We start from the raw sequence: 23,430 nt of genomic DNA on the forward strand, positions 1-23,430 counted from the left end.
TGTTAATCACTATGCAAATGAGAGTATAGCTAATTCATGGTCATTTTTAAGGTGCAGTAATTTCACACTTTTACACAATTCAATTACTGTATGGTATGTTGGATAACAACAGTAAGAGCTCAAATTAGAGCAATTGAAAGAGTGAAACATTAGTCTCCTGTCATCTCCTTCTCATAGCCATGGTTGTAAACAGTTCATTAAATTATTTTGCGTAGATTTTGTCCTGGTTTAGCATGTGCTATTGCTACTATAGATATACAAAGGACAACTTGTCATTTTTGCCTTCTATTTGTTCATACTGTTATTAAAACTGATAAACCTACTCAGCTTTCCATGATTGTTGATAATCGTTATAGGTCAGCGGGTTGTAGACCCCTGCGTTGGTGAGTGTGGTGCGACATCCCATAAGTGCCACACACGTACACGTACTGGTGGGACGGGTTTGTACGAGGCTGGGAGGGAATCATCACAGTATACCCACTACAATAAAATAGACTACACCACTGATTGTGCTGCTCCAGAGGTCTATGGAGACAGGGCCTGTAGCATTGTGCTGCTCCAGAGGTCTATGGAGACGGGGCCTCCTGTAGATTTGTGCTGCTCCAGAGGTCTGTGCATCATAAAAGTTAGTTTGGCCCGACATGCCGGCTTGGGGACTTTGCATAATTCTAGACACTTTGGGTAGACCACATAATGAACCTTTGGATTTAGTAGGATTAAAAGTATCGTCTTTAAAAGCTTAAGAATTGGTTTCAGCTACTGTATCTAGTATTTTGCTCAACTGAAATTGTATAAAGATATATACTGCATTCACCCATTTCCTAGATTTGACAAACAAATCTTTCGTAAACAGAATATCATTGAAATGGATTGTTGTGAGGCCATCTGCATTGCTCGCAGCAGCGGCGGCCTTATGACCAGTATGGCCTATCATCTTACCGGCTTAAGCCTTTGTTGTACAAGTTAGATTTGTGCCCCTTTGGATATCAGACCCTGTGTTTTGGGGGGACTCAACTGTCACGTCACAATTCATGGAGTCATAACCAAATAACAACAAATGACCTTAAAGCCCATTTTGATGCTTTAGTGGCACATTATGTGGCAAAAGCTTCCAAGCGGAATGTCCCCATAATGTGTGCACTGTAGGTCATGGTTATACGCTGAAAGAGCCTCGCTACTCCCCACAACCCCACCTGTTTCCACCCTGGTCTCCAGGCGTCTGTGTGGCTCTCCGTTTGCTGGATGCTATTAGTTATTGTGATACCGATGCTTCCTAGAACGGACAAGAGCCCCAGATTGAGATCTCCCACATTGCTATAGGCAGAGACAACAGTATCAGAAACATCCTGTTAATCCCTTCCCAGTTCCTTACCTTGCCTGAGTTAGCCACAGCCAACACTTATGGGTATTTCTGTGGCACGTGGGGCCTTGGAATGGAATCCGTCTCCCTAATTGACTGTGGCAAGGTATTACTTACGTATTCTTAAAGTCATCATAACACCGACCTGGCATGCTATAATATTCCCAGGTGAAATTAGGCCCGCTGGCTGCCAATATAAATGTGTGGTTTGGCAAGGTGTTCGTTGGATTAACAATGCACACTGTTTTCATTCATAGAAGGGTCCAAGGATAAAGTTATTGTTGAAAACTTTAAACAGGTCCTTCTGTTGACCATATAAATATAATTCCCATTCCTTCTATTGAAACTGGATTAGAAACAATGTCTCTTGAATATAATGCAGTCCTGTTGTTAAGGTCCTCCTTATTTATCAAATTAAAGAGGACAGAGAGAGAGAGAGAGAAATATAAGCACACAATTACCAAATGGTATTGATAAGCATAAATGACCATTTAGATCACAGACTGGGAGAAGGATCAATTTAATTTAAACTTGAGGCACCATGAGCCGTCAGTATTAAGCTGCTGTATCAGGGATAAGCAGGGCGAGAGCAGACTCGCTCATTCCTTTTTCAATCTAATTCCTCCAAATGTGTGCAGCACCAAGACTTGGCTGGTTTGTGTAACGCTCAAAATATATAAGGTTAGTGTAGGAGCCTACCGCCGCTGCAGTTTGAACCGGCTGGTGGTTTACTCTTGGTTGGTTGGCCACCACAGGGGGTTGTGTGTACCCCACAGATCAGCTGCCTTCCCAACGAGGGCCGAGGTCACACAAGAGAGGCTGTTCAGAAGTGTCTCACACCATACAAACATCAGATGTATACATAGCGTGTATCACAGCCTGAATGCAGAAAACGTAAATGCAAAAAGTCCAAGAGACCGGACCAACAGGTATGCCTTGGGGTCATACTGTGCAGATAAACAATTTTTTTTATTTACAATGTTTTACAGGATTCCTCGAAGGAATTGCAACATGATGCACACACCTGCCACATAAGCACAAACGTCATAAGATGCCAGATGGAGTGATCGAGTCAAGATAAAGTGTGTATAGCTGTTGCTGATAGACCAGTCAGCAATAAAGAGGGAGGAGATACAAGTAGCAGGTTGTTGTACAGTGATAGCTATATGGTGGTCACCAGAGAGTGAGTCTTACTAGGAGTATGAGCCTAGTACTGCAGCAACAGGGATCCTTCCCGTTCGGTCATTCAGGCTGAGGGACAATTAGGATACCCATGCAGCAGACCATGGCAACAGCTAGGCTGCCAATGGTTAACTCAACCACCCATAAAATGACCTCATAGACCAATGAGTCCTGATGGCCCTTTGCAGAAAACAAGGTCAGTTCAGACAGAGCAGATCAAGGGAATATTAACACTTCCAGTTAAACATGTTGCGATAGGTGTAGGTTTCAACAAGAACCACAATCGCCAACCAGCCACACTTTCCTTAAAAGCTAAGGCCTAAAAAAAAAAAAAGTTTGGTTCCTGTTGGTTGTCAGTTGAGGTCATGGGTAGGTAGGGAATTTATTTTATTTTTTTATTTTATTTTTTCCAGCGGCAGCGAATGATAGGTAGGTTGTTTTCATTTAAAAACGAGAAAATTCGCTCATCCTTGTACAGAATGAAGAGGTGCTGTACCAAAACGTAATTATAGAGGTGCTGTACCAAAACGTATTTTTTTTTTTTTTTTATATAAAACTCATAAAATAATTTGGGTCGCACATAAATTGACAGGGTCGGTCGGAAACCGGAACCAAACAAAAAAATTTTTTAGGCCTAAAGTATATAATATGGACCCACTGTCAAAATGGGTACTGCATTAGGAGTTTACAAAGCTGTCCGAGCGGTGTCTGCCCCTCACTCCTTCCCAGAGCCGAGCTCACGCAAGTTTCAGGTTGAGGACACCGAGCAAACGCTAGTGCAAGAAAAGACAAGCGCATTGTTTTGAGACGAGTGCAGGTTTTTCTATTTTGACATGACAAGTGATAACGAGACCTACAAGGTAAGTTCATCAGCGAAGATATACGTTTGAAAATATATATATAATGCAAATTATAGAACAGCTCATTTGGCGTCAGTCAAGAAACCTTCTTGGCTGTCAGTGGTCTACGCAATCTTCCAAGTGCAACCCCAAGATGTACCCCTGTTTAAGCAGGGCTCTGGTCATGGAGCTTTTAGAAAGAGGCTTTTTCAGGTTGGGTGGATTCCGGTACAATCCTAGTTTAACCAGTTTGTTTGCTTGCTTCCATGGCTGCAGCGCGCTGTGTCTTGTCTGCCAATTTGTTTCATATCTGGCAACCCGGGGTACTGTGAGAATAGTGATCCATAACACACAGGCCAAAACAAAAACAAACGTTCCACCCAGAACGGAAATTTCAGAAGGAGAGCAAGCTGGCTGTATCATTGAAGAAGGAGAATCCTGTATTTCAGCACTTGATGGTCATTTTAGGATTCAGTACAGTACATCTGCTACATGTAGCTCCTTAAATATCCTATAAACCTCTTAAGGAAGATAGGGTTCAACAGGTTGGATGTTCCTCTTGAATACATGGAAACCGTGTGTGCTTACACAGATTTTTGTTGATCTGCCTTGAGTGTCAAACTCAATATCCTGCAAACATGAAGTAGTCTGCTGGTGAATACACAAGATCATCAAACAATGGATCACAGAAATCATAAATGTTAGCAGACTCAACCACATGCATTCCTTTAGTGAGCGTCTTTATCAGCTCTTGCACATTGGTTGCGTCATACTTTTTATGAAGTTATTAAAAACAATGTAGATTAAATTAAATTACGTTCTTATTTCATGGGCAGCCAACCATGAAGGTGGCCTAGTTTTAGAAGAAACCGGTATACAGGCTGAGCGCTGTAAACGCTGGAACAGGTTCCTGATGGTGTTGATTCCTTTAAAGCCATTGTCCCCCTCCACTTTGACCATGTGCCACATTGTTGATTTTTTTGTCCTTGTAGTCAACATAAAATAAACAATTGTAGATTATGAAACAAGTATAACTCAATAACAGGCACACAAAAGACTGACTGGTTTCAGGCCGATTCATCCTGAACTCCAAAATAACCTTGTATCCCTGAAACTAAGTCCTTCACAGAACAGTAAACCGATAGCAGAGTTGCATTTATGCTCTCCTTTGTTGCACATGGGCCGATTGGTGAGCTGGGTTTGGTTTGCTTGAGAAGTAATCAAAGTAATTAGAGGGTGAGGGCAATATTGGTCTGCGTTTTCTGTAGGAGAGTGGGTGGCGAGAGTGGAGCTGGTAAAAGTAGAAACCCAGAGGCCACAGAGCAAGCTAGGCTGACACAATTTATGACTGCTCGTCATATTGATGGAAAAATGAGATGAAACATGTTGATGCGTGGGATCTGTTTTGTCTGGCTCAATTAAAAGACAATAGAGTACTTGACAGATCAAGTTGACGTACATGTCAGGATCATCAATCCGGATCCGGATCATTGAATGAGTCATTCTCTTAAGTCCACAATAAAAACTGGAGTTGGGGCGGACTCACTCAGGATATGTTTACTCCTTTGTTTTTACTCAACCGACTTCAAACTACATACATTGACCTCCTGTGTTTTGTCTGGCTAGAGTTAGCTGACGAGCTAAAGGAAGCAGGATGTTTTGTGGTGCTATTAGTGAGCTCCCAGGCTGGACCACAGCCCAAAATGTTAATACAACTGAGGGTTGGGAGGGCCTGCCATGGGGCCTCACTTTCAGACATTAACACACACATACATAATACATAACTCCGGTGACTCACTAAACTTGTATTGTCAGGTTACTGACTGTGTATACAAACAATGACATCACTGTATAAGGCATTGTTCCTGGCAGAGCCCAACCTAGGATATTCCACCTAAATATTCCATCAGTGTTTAAAAAGGACTCAACTGAGCTATAACTCAATTTAGAGTAACAACAAGATGCCGTCAGCGTGTGTGTGTGCGTTGAAACAAGGAAACCACCAAGACGTCAGCAACGCCACACATTAGGAATAAGCAGAGAGGAGCAGTACAGGTTTCTGCTTGTAGCATTCCCGCCAGCCCCTCAATGCTCCTCAGACCTCTCTACCGACGTCATCCTCCCTCTGAACCACCGGGCGGCAGATAAGCAACGCAGCTGCATCGATTCTGCCTTCAAATGACTACAGTGAGGAATAAATCAACACATTCTCACTCAAAGGTTCTAAGAGGAAGAACCCAGTGCAGGCTCAGCGGCCTGAGGGGGCTCAGAGGACTGCTTCTGCTGTGGTCCTCAGAGAGGGAGAACAGGCTGCAGTCACATGCATGGTACGAGGGGAGCTGGGGATAGACAGAGAGACAAATAAATAGACCGATTCTGATGCCCCAGGAGGATGTCCATCATACAACACAACAGAGGAACACACACTCCATCCATGATAACAAAGCTGTTGCTTAATGTTGTATAGCTTAACTGAATGAATGCTCCCTCAGAAAATACTGCGTTTAAATATCTATCTTAGTGTCTCAGACAATAAAGATGATGAAAGCTTGACCCACCCTCACACACACACCCCCACCAATTATTAAAGCACATAGGGGAAAAGCAAGCCCCAGCTGACGCCAAGCTGCAAACACAATGACACAATGAGAGGGGAAGCAAGAAGGCAGATAGAACAAAGCAGTGAAACCCAAGAGAAAGTGAACCTGAAGTAGGAAGTGATGGGGGAGAAGGAGGGAGGGGTAGAGATGAGATCAGGAGGATGGAGGTCGCCACACTGCGACGGGGGGGCGGGCAGCACAGTGTGAAATAACCACACTATTGGATTACAATGACTGGTGAGGGAGGGGGGGTGTTACATGGTGGGCAGGGGGGGAGTGATGGATTCTCTTCATTAAGTGTGTCGTGTTCAAGAGGCAGGAAAAAAACCTCAAGCTTCAAACTGTAGCCTATTTCAGCCAGGCTACAGAATTCTGTGAGAGCTCTACATCCTAACTATGACTCCAAACCAGGCCAATATAAAAGAGATAGTTACAGCACCACACAAGATACTAGAGCCCGACCGATATATCGGAGGGGCGATATTATCGGCCAATGTTGGGCATTTTCCAAACTATCGTCATTGGCCGATTAATTAATATTTAAAAAAAAAAAAAATTAAAAAATCTTTTTTTGTTTATTGTTCAAAGGACCTTAAGTTTCTCATCTCAAGTTTGTATTTTTATAAATTGTATTTATCAGAACTAAGAAATTTTGATTTTGACTTTTCTGTTGTGACAACAAAACAATAAAATAAAGTTTATTTTGGAACTGCATTACCTTATTATTTTAGTGAGGACTCATAAATAACTACAAATAACCATATTTAGGGAAATCCGGAATTACTTTTTTAAATATATATCGGCCGATATAGCGGAAAATCTGATTTTCAAATCACCAAATATTTATATCGGTATCGGCATTAAAAATCCTTTATCGGTCGGCTCTATGAGATACAATCACTTCTACTCCCAATCTAATCTCAAGCCAATATAATATAACACACACACACACACACACACACACACACACACACACACACACACACACACACACACACACACACACACACACACACACACACACACACACACACACACACACACATATATATATATATATATATTTTTTTTTAGAATTGTTTCAATTCTAAAAGGAAAAATAAAATACAACAAGTCTAAAACATTTCCTGGAATACAGGAGGGAACTTGTGTTAAAAATAAAATGGGGGCATGAGTGCAAGATTTTTCCGGTCAGCCAGCTTTTCATAAATTAATAACCGAATGGTATTTCATTTTGATGAAATTCCCCTCCCACATACAAGTACATCTAGGCCATCATTCCAAGCAATAAGGACTTAATATCCCCATACCCCTGGGCATTACTCTCCTATCTCTCTCCATGGCCCAATTACACGTCAGACATAAGAAATGTAGGTCCCATCCATCAAGCCAGTATCATAGCTGTTCGGAAGACTGGTACCTGGGAGCTACGGAAGCCCGGGTTTCTCAATGACCCAACGACAGTAGCACTAGCTCCATAGCCCTTAAATGTGCAGAGTGGAAATCATTGGCTAATATCGTATATCTAAAGAGGTTAATGGTTAGCCTAAGAGATAGCTAAAGACTCAAGGAAAGCAAAGTGCAAGGGCGACAGTCCATGCCATGAATAAGAGTGTTGGTTTGTCTCTAATAAGTTTGACTGCAGGCGAGTTCGAATGAAAATGGCAAGTCGTTAACTTCCAATGGATATAAAAAAATTAAGTATTGAGTGAAAAACAAGCTTATAAATAACTAAAGTTAATCGTCTCATTTTCCTTGTCATTTTTCCTTCAATCAATTTAACAATTCCAATCATGCATTCCAACAAAAATCTAGCTCTATGGCAAGTGGTTAAAAATCGAATCATTAACCTTATGCTCTTTAAGGCACTTAATAGTTTAGGATGAGGTCATGAGTGCATGAGCGCATGACCACACAGGTGTGGTCACTCTATTGTGAATCATAAAGTGAGCCACAGCCTTCATACAACAACTACATGAGATGGTATCAGCATTTACAGGAATCCATTCAGCAAGCATAACCAAATGTTGCTTTTTTGAATAGCCACTTAATGGCAAACGTAACTAACCTCTAGGAAACAATACAATAATAGGAAGGATGCTAAATCCAAAGTCTTTTATCATCAACTGGCAAATTTGACCTATTAAGCTGCAATATAACTGTCTGTTCCTAGTTGAAGTATGGCCATATATATATATATATATATATATATACATACATACATACACACACACACACATATTCAAATAGCAACCAATAAGTAGAAAATACAGTGAGAGAAATGTTTCCATTTATTTTCTAGGGCACTTCCGTAAGGCTTCCTTCTCCCTGAAAACACATAAAACTGCGTGGCAACAAGCAAAGAAACATCTGTCGGACATTCCATAACACCATCATGTCCACTCCTCCCTCCAGTCTCCAAAAGGTCCTCACCAGGGATTGTGCAGTAGCTACATTTCAGCTTTATGTTGAGGGCAAGTCATTTTGTGAAATAAGAAGAGGAATGGTGGATAGGTATAAGGAGAAATAAATTGAATAGGCAACTGACGAAGCAGAGGATATAACACCTCTTTACTGTTCCCCAGAGGCCAGGGCGGAGGAGACATCAGGGCCCGATGGGAGAGTGGGAGGGAGGCATGACTTCATCCGTTAAAGTGGGACTAAGAGCTAGCAGGATCTGTCACGGATCTAACTAGTCCTGTACTTTAGTCAAACTTCAATGATACACATGTTGTTGGTGTTTGCATTGTTTGTTGCATTAGTTATAGTACTTATAGTTGTGTAGCATCTTATCCTAGCTATCTCTGTTGCATACGGGGAATGGGTTAACCTAGTGAATGTTGGTGCTTGGCACTTGGTTCTTTGAACATCCCTACTGCCCCGACAGAGATATATTGTTGTTTCTCTTCTGACAATGTCGCTTTGGATAAAAGCATCTTCTAAACACCCTAAATGTAACTGTAAATGTAAAATCGGTTTCAGGATTTAGATCCTGTAAAGAGCATTACCTGTTGAATAAAGTATTCCTTGTCAGGTTTACCTGTAAATGCCAGGTTACAGTTATTTACTGGAGGTATTTCCAGTAAATACGTCATTTTCTAGATTACGTAAAAGTAAAAGACCCCAGGTTGTGGACCAGTACTCACCGCGTCCTTCTCCCCGGGTCGGGCCATGGTCTCCCCAGGCGGGTCCATGTTCTCCCCGGGTCTGTCTATGTTCTCCCCGGGTCTGTCTATGTTCTCCCCGGGTCTGTCTATGTTCTCCCCGGGCGGGTCCATGTTGCTCAGCTTCCTCTTGTTCCTATTCTCGCTCTGCTTCATTTCGCGCCGCAGGACGCGGGCGTTGGACACGTTGATAGCACAACTTGTTGTTAAACACAACTTGTTGACAGCACGACTTGTTGACTCCTCACCACAGGTTAACTGGTCAGCGGGACCAGTACCAGTGGTTTAATCTGGAAGGTTCTCCCCGCCAGTCATCCATTCCTGGTCCGCGGGCAGCCTGATCCGGATGGCGGGCTGAAGGCTGTCAATCACCCGCTGCTCCTCACGAGCAGCCGCTAGTCCGGGTTCAGAGGAACAGACTTAGGGACAGACCTAGTGCTCAGAGGGACAGACCTAGAGCTCAGAGGGACAGACCTACAGCTCAGGTCCTCCTCGGGTTCAGGTCCTCCTCCTGAGGGGAAAGACCTAGTGCTCAGGTCCTCCTGGCGGCTCCAAGGTGAGCTTCATATGATCAGGTCTTCATGTGATCAGGTCTTCATGTGATCAGTTCTTCATGTGATCAGGTCTTCATGGTGGACCCCCACCGTGTTGGTATCCATGGAGTCACTTGCTTAAGAACAGAAGCCGCGGCGTGTTAGCTGGTTAGCGTTAGCGTCCCGTGTTGTTAGCTAGTTACCGTTAGCGGCTAGCCGGCTAGTCTCCTCGCTACCTGCCTCCTCTGAAAGGTGTCACCTCCAAAGTGTACATTCCGCGACATGACACACGCGAAACAGACCCGCCGTCACCTGCCTGATGGACGTGTGCAGATCAACCGGCCGCCTGGGTCCCCTTCGGCTGGACCTTCATGTCTGCTGGCGGCTCAGATGTGACCTGAGTTGAGTCTGGTGCAGAAATGAACCAGCAGGCGGCTCACACTACAGTCCGCCCCGCTTCCTGAACCCCTACCCCTCAGCGCACGCCACACAGCCCCGCGTCCTGAGTCTGATCTCTCGGTTCACCCACAATCAGCTTCTCATCCCAGTCACACCACAGCCACCTGTCTAATGTTATGTTTTATTTAATCACTTATAAAATTCTAGTTGTAAATGAGTGCCCTAGGTCAATGATCGGGAAGAGCTCTTTGCCTTCAATCTTAGTATGTTGGTGTGTGCTGCCGCCTTCTGTTGGAAGTTAGGAAACACAATAAGTTGAGACCAAAAGATAAGTCTATGCAAAATAAATGCAACAAAATATTAGTAACTGAGAAATAGTGAGAAGGGGGTCATCGTTTTATTGCAAAATATGTTTACCCAAAAACATTTTAGGATAGGCTATCACATGCATGAAATAAAGTAGGCCACAATTGAAAGACCCAGATTTACAGCCACAAAAACTTGCATTAGTTTACACTCCCTTGTTTACATACATACATACATACATACATACATACATACATACATACATACATACATACATACATACATACATACATACATACATACATACATACATACATACATACATACATACATACATACATACATACATACATACATACATACATACATCTAAAATGGCTCACAGTGAAGCAGATTACAGACAGGTTTTTGGATTATTGTAAATGACCCACGATATACATTTGAAGACACCCAATTTGACAACACTTTGGTTCATTTATTTGTTTAATATGCCTAATGGTTGTGCTTTAAGGGTTACAAACTGTAATCACTTTAGACATTGTGCCACCTACTTCTATTAAATAAATACTCTAAGAAAGAAAGTCATGATAATGGTTGAAAATGTTGTCCAAGTTATTTCTTATTTATGAGGAGCAAAGACATTTGGAATATGTGTCTCAGCAGCTAGACAGCAACTGGAGACGTTATTGCACTGTAACCCATAACATGCATGCTATGTGAATATTAGCAATATAACAATTCATGCGCTAAAAGCAACAAGCGATTTAACATATATTTAACCAAAGCAAACTGGACTCACACTGTGTCCTTTAAAATATTTCAGATTGTCTTTTATCTAATGATTGTCAGAAATGCTAACAGGGACATGTACTTTAAATGTAAAAATGCAAAAATAATTCAAGTTGAACTGGCTTTCAAAAGTTACAAAATAATAATAATCAATGTATAAAAGGGTCATACTTGAGTTTGGACTATTTTCACAACTATATTTTTAACATAAATAGTTGATCAAATAAAACATTGTACCACTTGGACCATTTTAAAAATATCAAATCCCTTTTCTAATTTCACAAACGAAAGGCAAATAAGTTATCAAACAAATCTACACGGGGTGCTTTTTCTCTTCTGTTTAGTAGTCTAAAATAAACTGCTGCTTTCCATTAATTGTCTTCATAATTATGTCAAATCCTTTAAACGCAGTGACAGCAAACAGCAGTTTGCATTGAATATGTTCAAATGTTTATGAATGCATGTTTTGGCATATAAGCAGAGTGAAAGGTTGGCCCGGTCTCTCATTTTGTAAAAATTAATAATAAAAATTATCTGAAAAAATTAGCTCTGTAAATGACCTTGATTTGATCCAAATATTATCAGGCTTTAACCTTATCTGTAGCTTTCATAATACTAGGCAAAAAAATTATAATTTGTTTTGTTAAACAATATGGCTTTTTCCTGTTAGATGATCTAACCACATGCAGCTATTATATACACTATCAAACATTAGCATTATTATAAATCACTACCTCAAATGGAAGCACTTTGGTTTTGGTTTTTCAAAGCTCTATTTTCAAAGACATGGATAATATTCTAAAATGTTAATCCCAGCTGAGATCAGACAGAAACTCAAAGAAAAGAGAACAACCTTTAACCTGTGGAGCCTTAATAAAAGCCCTTAACGATCAACTCCACTGTACACAAATAAGACACAGCCCTTAGGAGATCGACATTCATCCACAGTTATAAATCAGCCTCTGACATCACACTCATTCACCTCAGCAAAAGGGATTTTTACACACATCACTCAAACACTGTTCCCCAAGACAACTCAGAGATCCGTGAGGACCTATTCCTGGTTGTGTTCCTAAAGCAGACCACGGTTTTTGTTGCAGGATTGAAACCTCGGCCAGGAAGGCAGTCTGAACAGCATGTTGGAGGAGAGTCTGTCCCAGGCAACCTCCCCAGGAACCACTCAACAGACAGCCCGCTGGAGTGTGGTGGGAGGCCGGGCCTTCAGGACACCCCAATCAGGAGAGAGAGTGAGCTCACAGAAGCGTCCTGAGTTTTGACCTGGGTAGAGCAGACAGAGACAGCAGGTTTTAAACATGGCTCTGAACACTGCTCTGAACAGAGATGATGACAGAGTTTGGCTGAGATCTTCTTCAGCCAAACCATGTCATTATTTCTGTGGGTAGCACTTTTCAGAACAAGAACAGGCAATAATACGAGAGGGAGGAAATAGAAAAACTGCAGCAAAGAAAGACACACACACATATATATATATATATATATATATATATATATATATATATATATATATATATATATAAAGAGAGAGAGAGAGAGAGAGAGAGAGAGAGAGAGAGAGAGAGAGAGAGAGAGAGAGCAAGAGAGAGAGAGAGAGAGAGAGAGAGAATTTTTAGTGACTATTCAAGTTAGGTTTCAGGTTTTGCTCCCTGCAGGTGCAAAACATCAATCTATGACGTTGAATATACTGCATCACAAAACCTCTGATGTTTTTTTATTGGATGCAAGTTCTAAGAAGAGGTTGTGTTTTTATGTGTGCTCGCATGTAGAGACAGAAACTGTGGAGACACACGGAGCCAGCGGGCCGTACCTTTCCCCGCAGGGGGGTGGGGGGAGGAGCAGGAGGGAGGGGGGCAGAGAGAGGGGGAGAACGAGGCTTGGGAGGAAGGAGAGAGGCGGAGGGAGCAGATCTTGCGCTCATTGTCCTGGGAGGACGGCCAGGATGGAAGGAGGGAGAGGAGGATGAAGGTAGGAGAGGATAGAGGAGCCCAAGCAGGTGAACAGGGTGGAGATGAATGTCAAAGGAGAGAATTAGCAGAACATAAAGAGCCATTACCATAAAACCATTTTCTTCTCTTTTCTTGAAGAACAATTACACTGCCTCTAGAAAATGAACATCATAGTCCTTACCTGTAGGTTAGTCTTGGCCTTCTTCAAGACGTCCCTGGTTCTTGACACTACAAGCACATAAACAAAGAGAGGTTCATCTTTGACAGCTGCGACCCTTAGCTCAACAGAGACATGGAAAGACCAACTCCATGGACGGCACTCCATCATGTTAACGTCACTCAAATGTACTGTTAATGTTTTATCTGGATTGCGAATGAAAGAGAAAGAATTGGAAAAAGTGGAAAAAGAGACAAATAAGGAGGGAGAGAGAGAAATAGATAACTATTGTATATGCAGCCAAAACCATGGCTCAGCAAAAAAGAGTTTGAGATAATTGAACGCTTACATACTTCTGAATGGAAGAAATGCATTAGCCATTGTAGTGACAGACAATCATCTATAAGAGGCAGACACACACACACACACACACACACACACACACACACACACACACACACACACAATGTGTGTGGAGGGAGTTGAGAGAATAACCTTGATGCAGTGCCTTACAGATACAGTGTATCTTGGCCTGATATATCTCCAGGAAGGAGGACACCAAGTCTCTGTAGCTGAATATGGATATGATACGATGCACCGTCTGTTCAGTGCGCTGCCTGTCTGTTCAGCAGAATGGACCACCGCTTGAATCTTCAGTCCAACAATCAGCTCGAACAAAGCATTTAGAAGAACAAAATAAAGACGAAAAGCCCGGTGTGGGAAGCGAAGAGTCAGCGGGTGAGAGGAGCTGTATGGCTCTGAGGGGGGGCTGGCGGGGGACTCACGCTGGCTGACGATGAAGGTCTCCATGTTGTCCTGGTTGAGGCTGCTGCTCCTCAGGCGCTCCTTGGCGTCCCGGAGAGCCTCCTCCTGCTCCGAGAGCTTCAACCGGAGCGCCACCAGCTCCTCCTTCTGTTGGACAGACGCACACACACAAACACACACGAGCACACGCACACACACACACACACGCACAGACGCACACACACACGCAAACACGCACACACACACACACACACGCACACGAGCACACGCACACACACGTACACGCACACACGCACACGCGCACACGCACACGAGCACATGCACACGCGCACACACACATACACACACACACACACACGCACACACGCACACGCACACACACACACGCACACGAGCACACTCACACACACGTACACGCACACACGCGCGCACACGCACACGAGCACATGCACACGCGCACACACACATACACACACACACACACACGCACACACGCACACGCACAAGCACACACGCACACGTACACGCACACACACACACACGTTGTAAGACAGTACTGCATGATATGGATAACATGGTCATGTCCCAAATATATTTCTCAAGAGCCGCCTTGCAGTAATGTTTTACTGAAGAGTTATTGTTATAATCTTAAATGAGCGCACATATGCTGCGCTGAACTCACAGATGTTGCTAAATGTTTAGTAACACCCACAAACTCTGTCCTCAAAGGTACCTCTGAACCCCTACACTGTGTGTATTACTGTATTACTGTGGTATAGACATTGGTAGACATGGTATCCCTTCAGGGAACAATGACAGCATGGTGCGGGTACACACAGCGCTCTGTACCTGCTTGGTGCTGTCAGAGCTGGGCAGAGCAGCTCTCCAGAACATCCTGAGCAGAGAGTGGGCCTCCTGGAGGATCTGACCGAGGGTGTGGGTGTTGGCCAGCAGCGCTCTGACGGAGCCCATATCTACGGCCTGAGAGGGAGAGGAGGTCCAGGGCGTTAAAGGACCCGGCCCAGGGACCAGGGGACTCAGAAGAACACAGACATAGTGTCTTCATTTGGCTATACTCACCAACCAAAGAATAACACGTTTTGGTGACTTTGTTCCTTCACTTTGTATGGTTTTTTGAATGATGTGATTGTTATACTCGTGTTTTATATTCTAGGGAAAGGTTGTTGGAGTTTATACTGAAGTGCGTGTTCCCCCTGGCTGAACTCACCCGGTCGCTGAGCGGCCCGGGGCGGCTCAACGCCTCCAGGGTGGACTCCGTGCTGCGCAGCAAGGCGCTGCCCTCCAGAACCTGCTGCTGCAGGGCCTTGAAGTCGTCCACATGGCCCACCACGTGGCGGCCGTGGGGGCTGGCGAAGGAACCGTCAGGGGCCTGACCCTGCAGAACACCTGGAGGGGGAGAGAGGGGAGAGAGGGGAGGGGGGGGAGGGAGGGGAGGGTGTGGAGAGGGGAGAGGGGAGAGAGGAGGGGGGGGGAGGGGAGGAGGGGAGGGGAGGGGGGGGGGGGGGAGGGGGAGAGGGGAGGGAGGGGAGAGAGGAGAGGGTGTTGAGAGGGGAGAGGGGAGAGAGGAGGGGGGAGAAGGGGGGAGGGAGAGGGGAGGGGGGAGGGAGGGGAGAGAGGAGAGGGGAGAAAGAGGTGATAGGGGAGAGGGGAGAGAGGAGAGAGGGGGAGGGGAGGGAGAGGGGGAGGGGGGGGAGGGAGGGGAGGGGAGGGGGGGAGGGAGAGGAGACAGGAGAGGGGGAGAGAGAGGGGAGAGGGGAGAGGGGAGGGGGGGAGGGGAGAGAGAGAAGAGGGGAGGGAGAGGAGAGAGGGGAGGGAGGAGAGGGGAGGGGAGAGAGGAGAGAAGAGAGAGAGCGAAGATGGAGGCATTGAGAGAAGGGGAGAACACTTTATAGGCCCGTATACAGTAATGACACAACAACATGAGGAGACAATAAAGACAATGGTTCTATGAGGAGTACATGAGTACACTCACCACTGTCAGCAGGACCTTCAGTCGGTGCCTTGGCAGGTGAGGAGCCCGAGGAGGAAGGACTGAAGAAGCATGTGTCCTTCACAGGAGGAGAGAGAACCCCCTCTGCTGAGAGCACAGGGACACACAGGTCAGACGGCCCTACCCCCTGTGGACCAACTGCAGTGTGGACCGCTGGGAACAACTACAAACCATTGAACAGTTGTCTCCGGGCATGGGGTGGAGGGTCAGCCTGTTCAGCGAGGTGAGGCGGCAGATGAATGTGCAGTTCTTTGGCGTCATAGGTCATGGAGCAGTCTCCAGACTGGGAAACAGCTTGACCCACTAAGAAACACACATTTGAAAGAAAAAGGGGTTTTAATCCTGCAAAGATATACTGGACTGATTGGGATGCAATCATCATACAGCATTTAGTTGTATTGCATTGTTTGATATATATGACTTTGTATTCTTGTTTGTTAAAGAGGTTGGGGAAAGAGGCAGAGAGAAGGGGAGAGAGAGAGAGAGAGAGAGAGAGAGAGAGAGAGAGAGAGAGAGAGAGAGAGAGAGAGAGAGACATAGAGAGAGAGAGAGAGAGAGAGAGAGAGAGAGAGAGAGAGAGAGAGAGAGACATAGAGAGAGAGAGAGAGAGAGAGAAGAGAGAGAGAGAGAGAGAGAGAGAGAGAGAGAGAGAGAGAGAGAGAGAGAGAGAGAGAGAGAGAGAGAGACATAGAGAGAGAGAGAGAGAGAGAGAGAGAGAGAGAGAGAGAGAGAGAGAGAGAGAGAGAGAGGGGAGAGAGAGGGAGAGAGAGAGAGAGAGAGAGAGAGAGAGAGACATAGAGAGAGAGAGAGAGAGAGAGAGAGAGAGAGACAAAGAGAGAGACAAAGAGAGAGAGAGAGAGAGAGAGAGAGAGAGAGAGAGAGAGAGAGAGAGAGAGAGAGAGAGAGAGAGTGAGTCGTAGCCGGAGTGGAAGTCATGAGAACAACTGAACCTGCTGGAGGTCTCACCTGGGTGGGGGGTCCGGGGGGCTCCCCCCCCTCGCTGGTACACCTGGAGCTCACCCTGCAGGCAGCAGACCAGAGCCCGGTCCACGCTCAGCTGCTGCTGGAGAACACACACCTCATGCTGCAGCCTGGACACACACACACACACAACACACACACACACACACACACACACACACACACACACACAGACACACACACACACACACACACTCACACACACACACACACACACACACACGGATACACACGCACACCCACACACACACACACACACACACACACACACACACACACACACACACACACACACACACACACACACACACACACACACACACACACACACAAACAAACACACAGGAAATTACATATGTTTTGTTGCTAATGGATTCATTAAGACAACTAGTGCCTAAGCCAATATGCAAACACAGAATACAATGCATCATCCTCTGCCAATGTCTGCAGCGCTCCCTGTACCTGTTGATGGCCTCTATGCTGGTCTGCTTGTCCTGTTTCAGCTGGCCGACCTCCAGGCTGGTGCTTTGGGCATCCATCTGCAGCTTCCTATTCTGCTCCGCCAAGCGCTCCGCCTCTAGCTCCGCCTCCTTGACTCTGGCCTTGGCCAATAGGGCAGCCTCCTGCAGACGCTCCGCCTCCAGGCCGCCATCTTAACCCCAGAGGCCCTCCGTTAGTGTGAGCACTCAATGGTTTGGATACAGAACAAGGCCAACCTTGGGAAGGACACCGTAAGAACTAAAACATGATGGCTCTGGGCTCTGAGGAACTTAATTATCAATAAATAAATATAAATACTAATGAAATGTGCATTTATTTCAAGTCCATTTCTGCCAGGATGGAACAGGCCATGTCCAACACATGGCTCACCAGACATTGCACCCGGCTATATCTTTCTACCAATAACCTGTGAGAGCAGCTCTCTCTCCGCTGCGTGCGGTCGGAGCCCTACCTCGGCTGGCCTGCTGCAGCCGGCCCTGCAGGCCCAGGTTCTCCTCCTTCAGCTGCCGCAGCTCCCCAGAGAGCTGACCCAGGGAGTCCAGTCCCTGGATGTAGATGTTGGTAGGAGCGCCTGGGAGAGGAGGAGGAGAGAGAGAGAAGGGTGAGGAGGAGTGAGGAGGAGCAGAGAGAGAGAAGGGTGAGGAGGAGTGAGGAGGAGCAGAGAGAGAGAAGGGTGAGGAGGAGTGAGGAGGAGCAGAGAGAGAGAAGGGTGAGGAGGAGTGAGGAGGAGCAGAGAGAGAGAAGGGTGAGGAGGAGTGAGGAGGAGCAGAGAGAGAGAAGGGTGAGGAGGAGCAGAGAGGGAGAGGAGTGAGGAGGAGGAAGAGGAGATGAGGATACAGAGGTTGATGAGTGAACCAGAGAGAGAGGTGGGGGTACAATAGTTCCACCAGTACCAATAGTACAATAGTTAAGTAAAACAAGGGGATGGAGTGAATAAGGATGATGGTCATAGCTGGAGTGTAAAGGAGGCTGTGGTACAATCAAGGCCCAAGAGTACGAAGTCAAGGTGTGTGTGTGTGTGTGTGTGTGTGTGTGTGTGTGTGTGTGTGTGTGTGTGTGTGTGTGTGTGTGTGTGTGTGTGTGTGTATGTGTGTGTGTGTGTGTGTGCGTGCGTGCGTGTGTGTTACCCTTCTCTCTGGCGGCGAGGGCCAGCCTCTCCTCCAGCTGCTGCCGGAGGCGGTCGTTGGTCTGGATGGAGTCCTCCAGACGCTGCCTCAGGCTGCGGATCTCCCTCAGATGCTCCTTCATCAGCTCTGAGCCTGCAGCACACACAGCGACACTCAGCTCAGCACACACACAGCGACACTCAGCTCAGCACAAACACAGCGACACTCAGCTCAGCACACACACAGCGACACTCAGCTCAGCACACACACAGCGACACTCAGCTCAGCACACACACAGCGACACTCAGCTCAGCACACACACAGCGACACTCAGCTCAGCACACACACAGCGACACTGGCTCCAGAAACCTTTAGGTACGTTTGGCTTCAGAAACGTTCATGCAGGTGTCGCCAATTTGACCGCAGCGAGTGACCTCTGACCTCTACCTGTGTGGCTGGTGCCTGATTGGTAGCCGGACGACCCCGACGACAGGTCCGGCGCCGCCCTCATGGCGAGGCCGCCGTAGCTCATGTCCCACAATGCACTGCCCTCCAGCAGGCTGGCCTCCGCCGGCATGGCGCCGGGGCCGGCCGCCAGGTGGGCGGGGCCGCCCAGCGGCGCGGGCAGCAGGCCGTGGTAACAGAGGGGCGGGAAGCCGGAGGGGTCGAGGGGGGGCCCCAGCAGAGGGGTCCTCTGGAGAGCCAGGGGGGGGGCGTAGGAGGAGCCTGCAGGAGGACCAGGAACACAGTACTGTGATGTATGTTGGAGCATACTGTCAGTGGGGGCTGTTAGTCAGACGGCAGATTCAGAGAGAATGAAAACAAGGAAAGGTTAGTAAGAGGGAACATGGAGGAGGAAAATAGATGGATAAGAGATTTTGAAGTTTTCCAGGGTTTGACTCGATTGAGAGACAGTCAACCCAGGTAACGCTTGGATTGACGAGAGCTAAGTCAGGAACAGTGTGTCATCCAAGAGGAGAGTGAGGCTGTTTGTGAATGACAGGAGAAAAAATAACACTATAACTACTTTGCAGAGGAACTGAGTCTCCGGAGGTGGAAAAAGCTGCAAACTTGGCACACATGTACCAGGTGACTGTTGGACTATATGGTCTTAAATTCATAGCAACAACGCCAAATATGGCAGAGATATACATTTAAAGCACAACATATGCATCTCCCCGATGTTTAAACAGCTATGAATTTTTATGATAAAATCATTAGGCCAGGCTCGCAATATTGTAGGACGCAGCTATCATTGCTTCCAACCTTAAGCATCAGGGGAGAAGTAAGCTCTCATCCTGTGTCAGCTGCCCTCATGTGACATCAGACTCTATCCACCAGCCTTTCTGTCTAGTATCCTGCAGATGGCCATAGCACGACTATGTGCCACATTATTATTATTATTATTATTTCATAACATTCCAGGCCACAAATATCCCACAGATACCAAATCTGTGTTCTCAGACTTGAGTTCAGGGATACAATCCACCTATTTGATCGACACCATTAAGGTCAAAGGTTAAGTCATTATTTATAAAAGACATTCATGTTAGTTTTTAATTGCATTATATTATTGTGTGCGTGCTTGAACCAATGCACGCACACACGTGGTCAGAAACACATGCACACGCACACACACACATGGGCCACGGCGGCCGTGTGCCCGCTCTCTCACTGTGTCTCAGCTGCCGCTGCAGCGTGTGCAGCTCCTGTTGCACCTCCGCCAGGGAGAACCCCACCCCCCGCTGGCCTCGGAAACGGGGGCGCAGGGTATGGGAGTGGGGGTCAGAGGGCGGGGGTCGGCGGGGGCCGGAGGAGGGAGGGGGGGGGGGGGACGCTAGAGGTGAAGGCGCGGGTCGCCCCAGCAGAGGGGGGCGCGGACGAAGACTGAGGAAGAGGAGGCAGTCCGGGAACTACGGACGGAGAGAGAGGAGGTACAGGAAGCAGGGAAGAGGAAGAATAGAAAGGATGAGGAGCAGGTGGAGCGTGAGGAAGAGTAGGGAGGAACCATGAGGATGAACCCTCCCACACACGCCACAACCTCTGTACCCCGAGTCTGAAGGCACGCTGCCCAGGTGACCTGACGCCTCTCACCTGTCTGGCTGTGGGAGCTGGCAGCCTTGTGCAGAGCCCAGTGCATGCTGGGAGAGCTGAGGGAGGAAAACGCTCTGTGAGAGGACGCGTGGGACGGGGGGGCAGACGGATGGTGGGACATGGCCTCCGACCGGGACGGGCATCCTGGGAACGGAGGACACACAGAGTCACTGAGCGACTCGAGGACCAATCAGAGCAGGGCTACTTCTGATTGATGGAAGGGATGTCATTCATCATAAGAGGACCGTGAGTGAACGTACCTGTGCTGGATCTGGCCGAGGCCCCCCGCCCCTCCGGACCGAACTCACTGGCCGCGTCCATCTCCGAGCTGAGCTCCAGGTCCTCATTGGTGGAGCCCCGCTCATCGGACACATAGGAGATGCGATCCGATTGGTCGGACCCGGTGGTGGTGTCGGAGAGGGCGTGGCTGCTGCAGGGCGTGTCAGAGCGCTGGTTGCCGTAGTGATGGGACTGCTGCTGGTCCAGCTTGGCCCGCAGAGACTCGATGACCTTGTCCTTCTGCTGGAGCTCCTTACTGAGCCTGGACCGAGAGACAGAGTCAGACACGGAGCACACACACACACACACACACGCACGCACACACACACACACACACACGCACACACACACACACACACACACACACACACACACACACACACACACACACACACACACACACCGCACACACACCACACAAACACACACACAGACAAACACACACACACACACACACACACACACACACTTGCGCAGCCACGCACATGCACGCACAGACACTATCACACACACACACACACACACACACACACACACACACACACACAGACACACACACACACACAACCGCACAAACACATACACACACACACACACACACACACACACACACACACACCGCACACACACACACACAGACAAACACACACACACACACACACACACACACACACACTTGCGCAGCCACGCACATGCACGCACAGACACTATTACACACACACACACACACACACACACACACACACACACACACACACACACACACACACACACACACACACACACACACACACACACACACACACACATATAGATAGTTATTCTGCCTAATAATTTGCCTCAATAGTGGTCCCAACTAGTGTGACTAAATATTAGATGAACTGTTATATAAGTTAAAAAAATAATACATGACACAATATGTTGTCAAATTTGTCAAGAAAATATATCCACCTAAAGGACACTAATTAGCAGTGCACAATGCATTATTTATTCCACTATATATTCTATCAGTAAGATCTTGTTTCAAGGGAAATATTAATTTGCAAATTCGCAAAACTAATTCGCAAATTTCCACAATGCAAAATGGCATGTTTTATCACGTGAATTGAATAAAAACAAAGCAAAATAATATTGAAATGCTTCCGAACGAGGCACTTATGTCATTATCCCACACAGAGAGATCAGACACACGCACAAGTTCGGAAAAAAGCAGCCAACTGTATAGTGCCCCAGATGAAGCTGCCCCTGCACACTGTCCCCGACAGCTGATGTAATGAACACTGAAGCGCTGGCACAAGGATATTATGGGGTGGAGGTTAGGACAACAAACACACACATACACACACACACACCCCAGAACCATACACACTTTAACGTATATGTCATCTGTCCTATTAACACCAAGAGTCGGGTTCACCCTCACAGAGCCTCTTAATCGCTCTACATTACATAATAATTGTCATTAAATACTATATAACTATATGACAATGCTCAGAGGGACAATATTTACCCCGCTGTTTGTTGAAAAGCTAGTGTATTACACAGCAATCAACAGCAGTGCTCCCACCCCCATCACCCTCCTCCTCGTCCTATCACAGAGCTCCGTGCCATAGCGCCGCTCTCTTACTTGTCCAGCTGTGTGAGTGCGCTCGTCCTCTCCCTGTCCGAGTGCCTCTTCAGCAGGGCCAGCTCCCTCTCCTGGGCCCTCCACTCCCACAGGGAGAAGGAGTACAGCGAGGCCCGGTACAGCGGGCTGCTCTGGGACAGCATGGACTTCCAGAGGGGAGCCATGTGTCTCCGGGGCGCCGTCTGGGCCGCCCGCTGCCCGCCCCCGCCCTGCTGGGCTACCGGGCCCCCAGGGCCGGCCCCCCCGCCCCCCCTCCGTCCCCGCTACTTCCCCGGGCCCCCGGGGGCCCCGTCCTGGGGCGGGCCCCTGAGGCAGCACGGTGAGGACCTCGAGGGCCGACACCGCCTCCGTGGTGGGAACCTCTTAACGGTTCTGCAGGGTGTGAGGGTGGGGGTCCCTCGGTAAACTGTTCCCCCCCCCTCACCCTGGGCTGCGCTAGCCCAGAGCCGGCGTCGGCGGGTCCGAGAGAAGTGCAGAGGACGTCCCGACGGGACCAGGGGGTGAGCGAGGAGCGCCGGGAGGGAGGATGACCGGACACCCGGGAGAAAAGACTTAAAGCCCGGATTAGGCTTCCCCGGGGGCAGGGCGGCCTGGGGTCACGGGCGGTGGCGGGGGGTCCCTGACGGGAGCCCAAGCTGCGGGTCATTCCACCACGTGTCCAACCCCGCTCACGTTAACACACGCACACATCTAGAGGAGGTGGCAGTGGGTGGTTCAGGCAACGGGGATTTAACCTCCAAGTGTTGATCGCAGGTCTTTAAGGAGGACGAAAC

At 47.3% G+C, this 23,430-nt stretch overlaps 2 protein-coding genes across 2 annotated transcripts in view; both read right to left on the reverse strand.

Annotated features, from left to right (window-relative positions):
- The window catches only part of LOC115555082 (microtubule-associated serine/threonine-protein kinase 2), a 104,432-nt gene extending 94,314 nt beyond the window's left edge, over window positions 1–10,118 (reverse strand). The window contains exon 1 of the mRNA XM_030371749.1: window positions 9,128–10,118. Within this exon, the coding sequence (XP_030227609.1) occupies window positions 9,128–9,301 (174 nt within the window). The 5' untranslated portion in view covers window positions 9,302–10,118. The remainder of the gene's footprint in view (window positions 1–9,127) is intronic.
- A 334-nt stretch (window positions 10,119–10,452) lies between these two features.
- On the reverse strand, window positions 10,453–21,292 carry pde4dip (phosphodiesterase 4D interacting protein; the record flags this gene model as incomplete). The annotated part of the gene is given in 15 exon segments (XM_030372305.1): window positions 10,453–12,450; window positions 12,998–13,112; window positions 13,318–13,364; window positions 14,079–14,208; window positions 14,908–15,039; window positions 15,287–15,465; window positions 16,052–16,156; window positions 16,241–16,372; window positions 17,036–17,160; window positions 17,513–17,702; window positions 18,003–18,122; window positions 18,679–18,810; window positions 19,105–19,383; window positions 20,752–20,895; window positions 21,012–21,292. Coding segments are annotated over 15 exon segments (2,209 nt in total), but the record flags the coding sequence as incomplete, so codon positions are not given.
- Window positions 21,293–23,430: the final 2,138 nt, after the last annotated feature.

Source organism: Gadus morhua, chromosome 12 (assembly GCF_902167405.1).
Source record: "Gadus morhua chromosome 12, gadMor3.0, whole genome shotgun sequence".
NCBI classification, from domain to species: Eukaryota; Metazoa; Chordata; class Actinopteri; order Gadiformes; family Gadidae; genus Gadus; species Gadus morhua.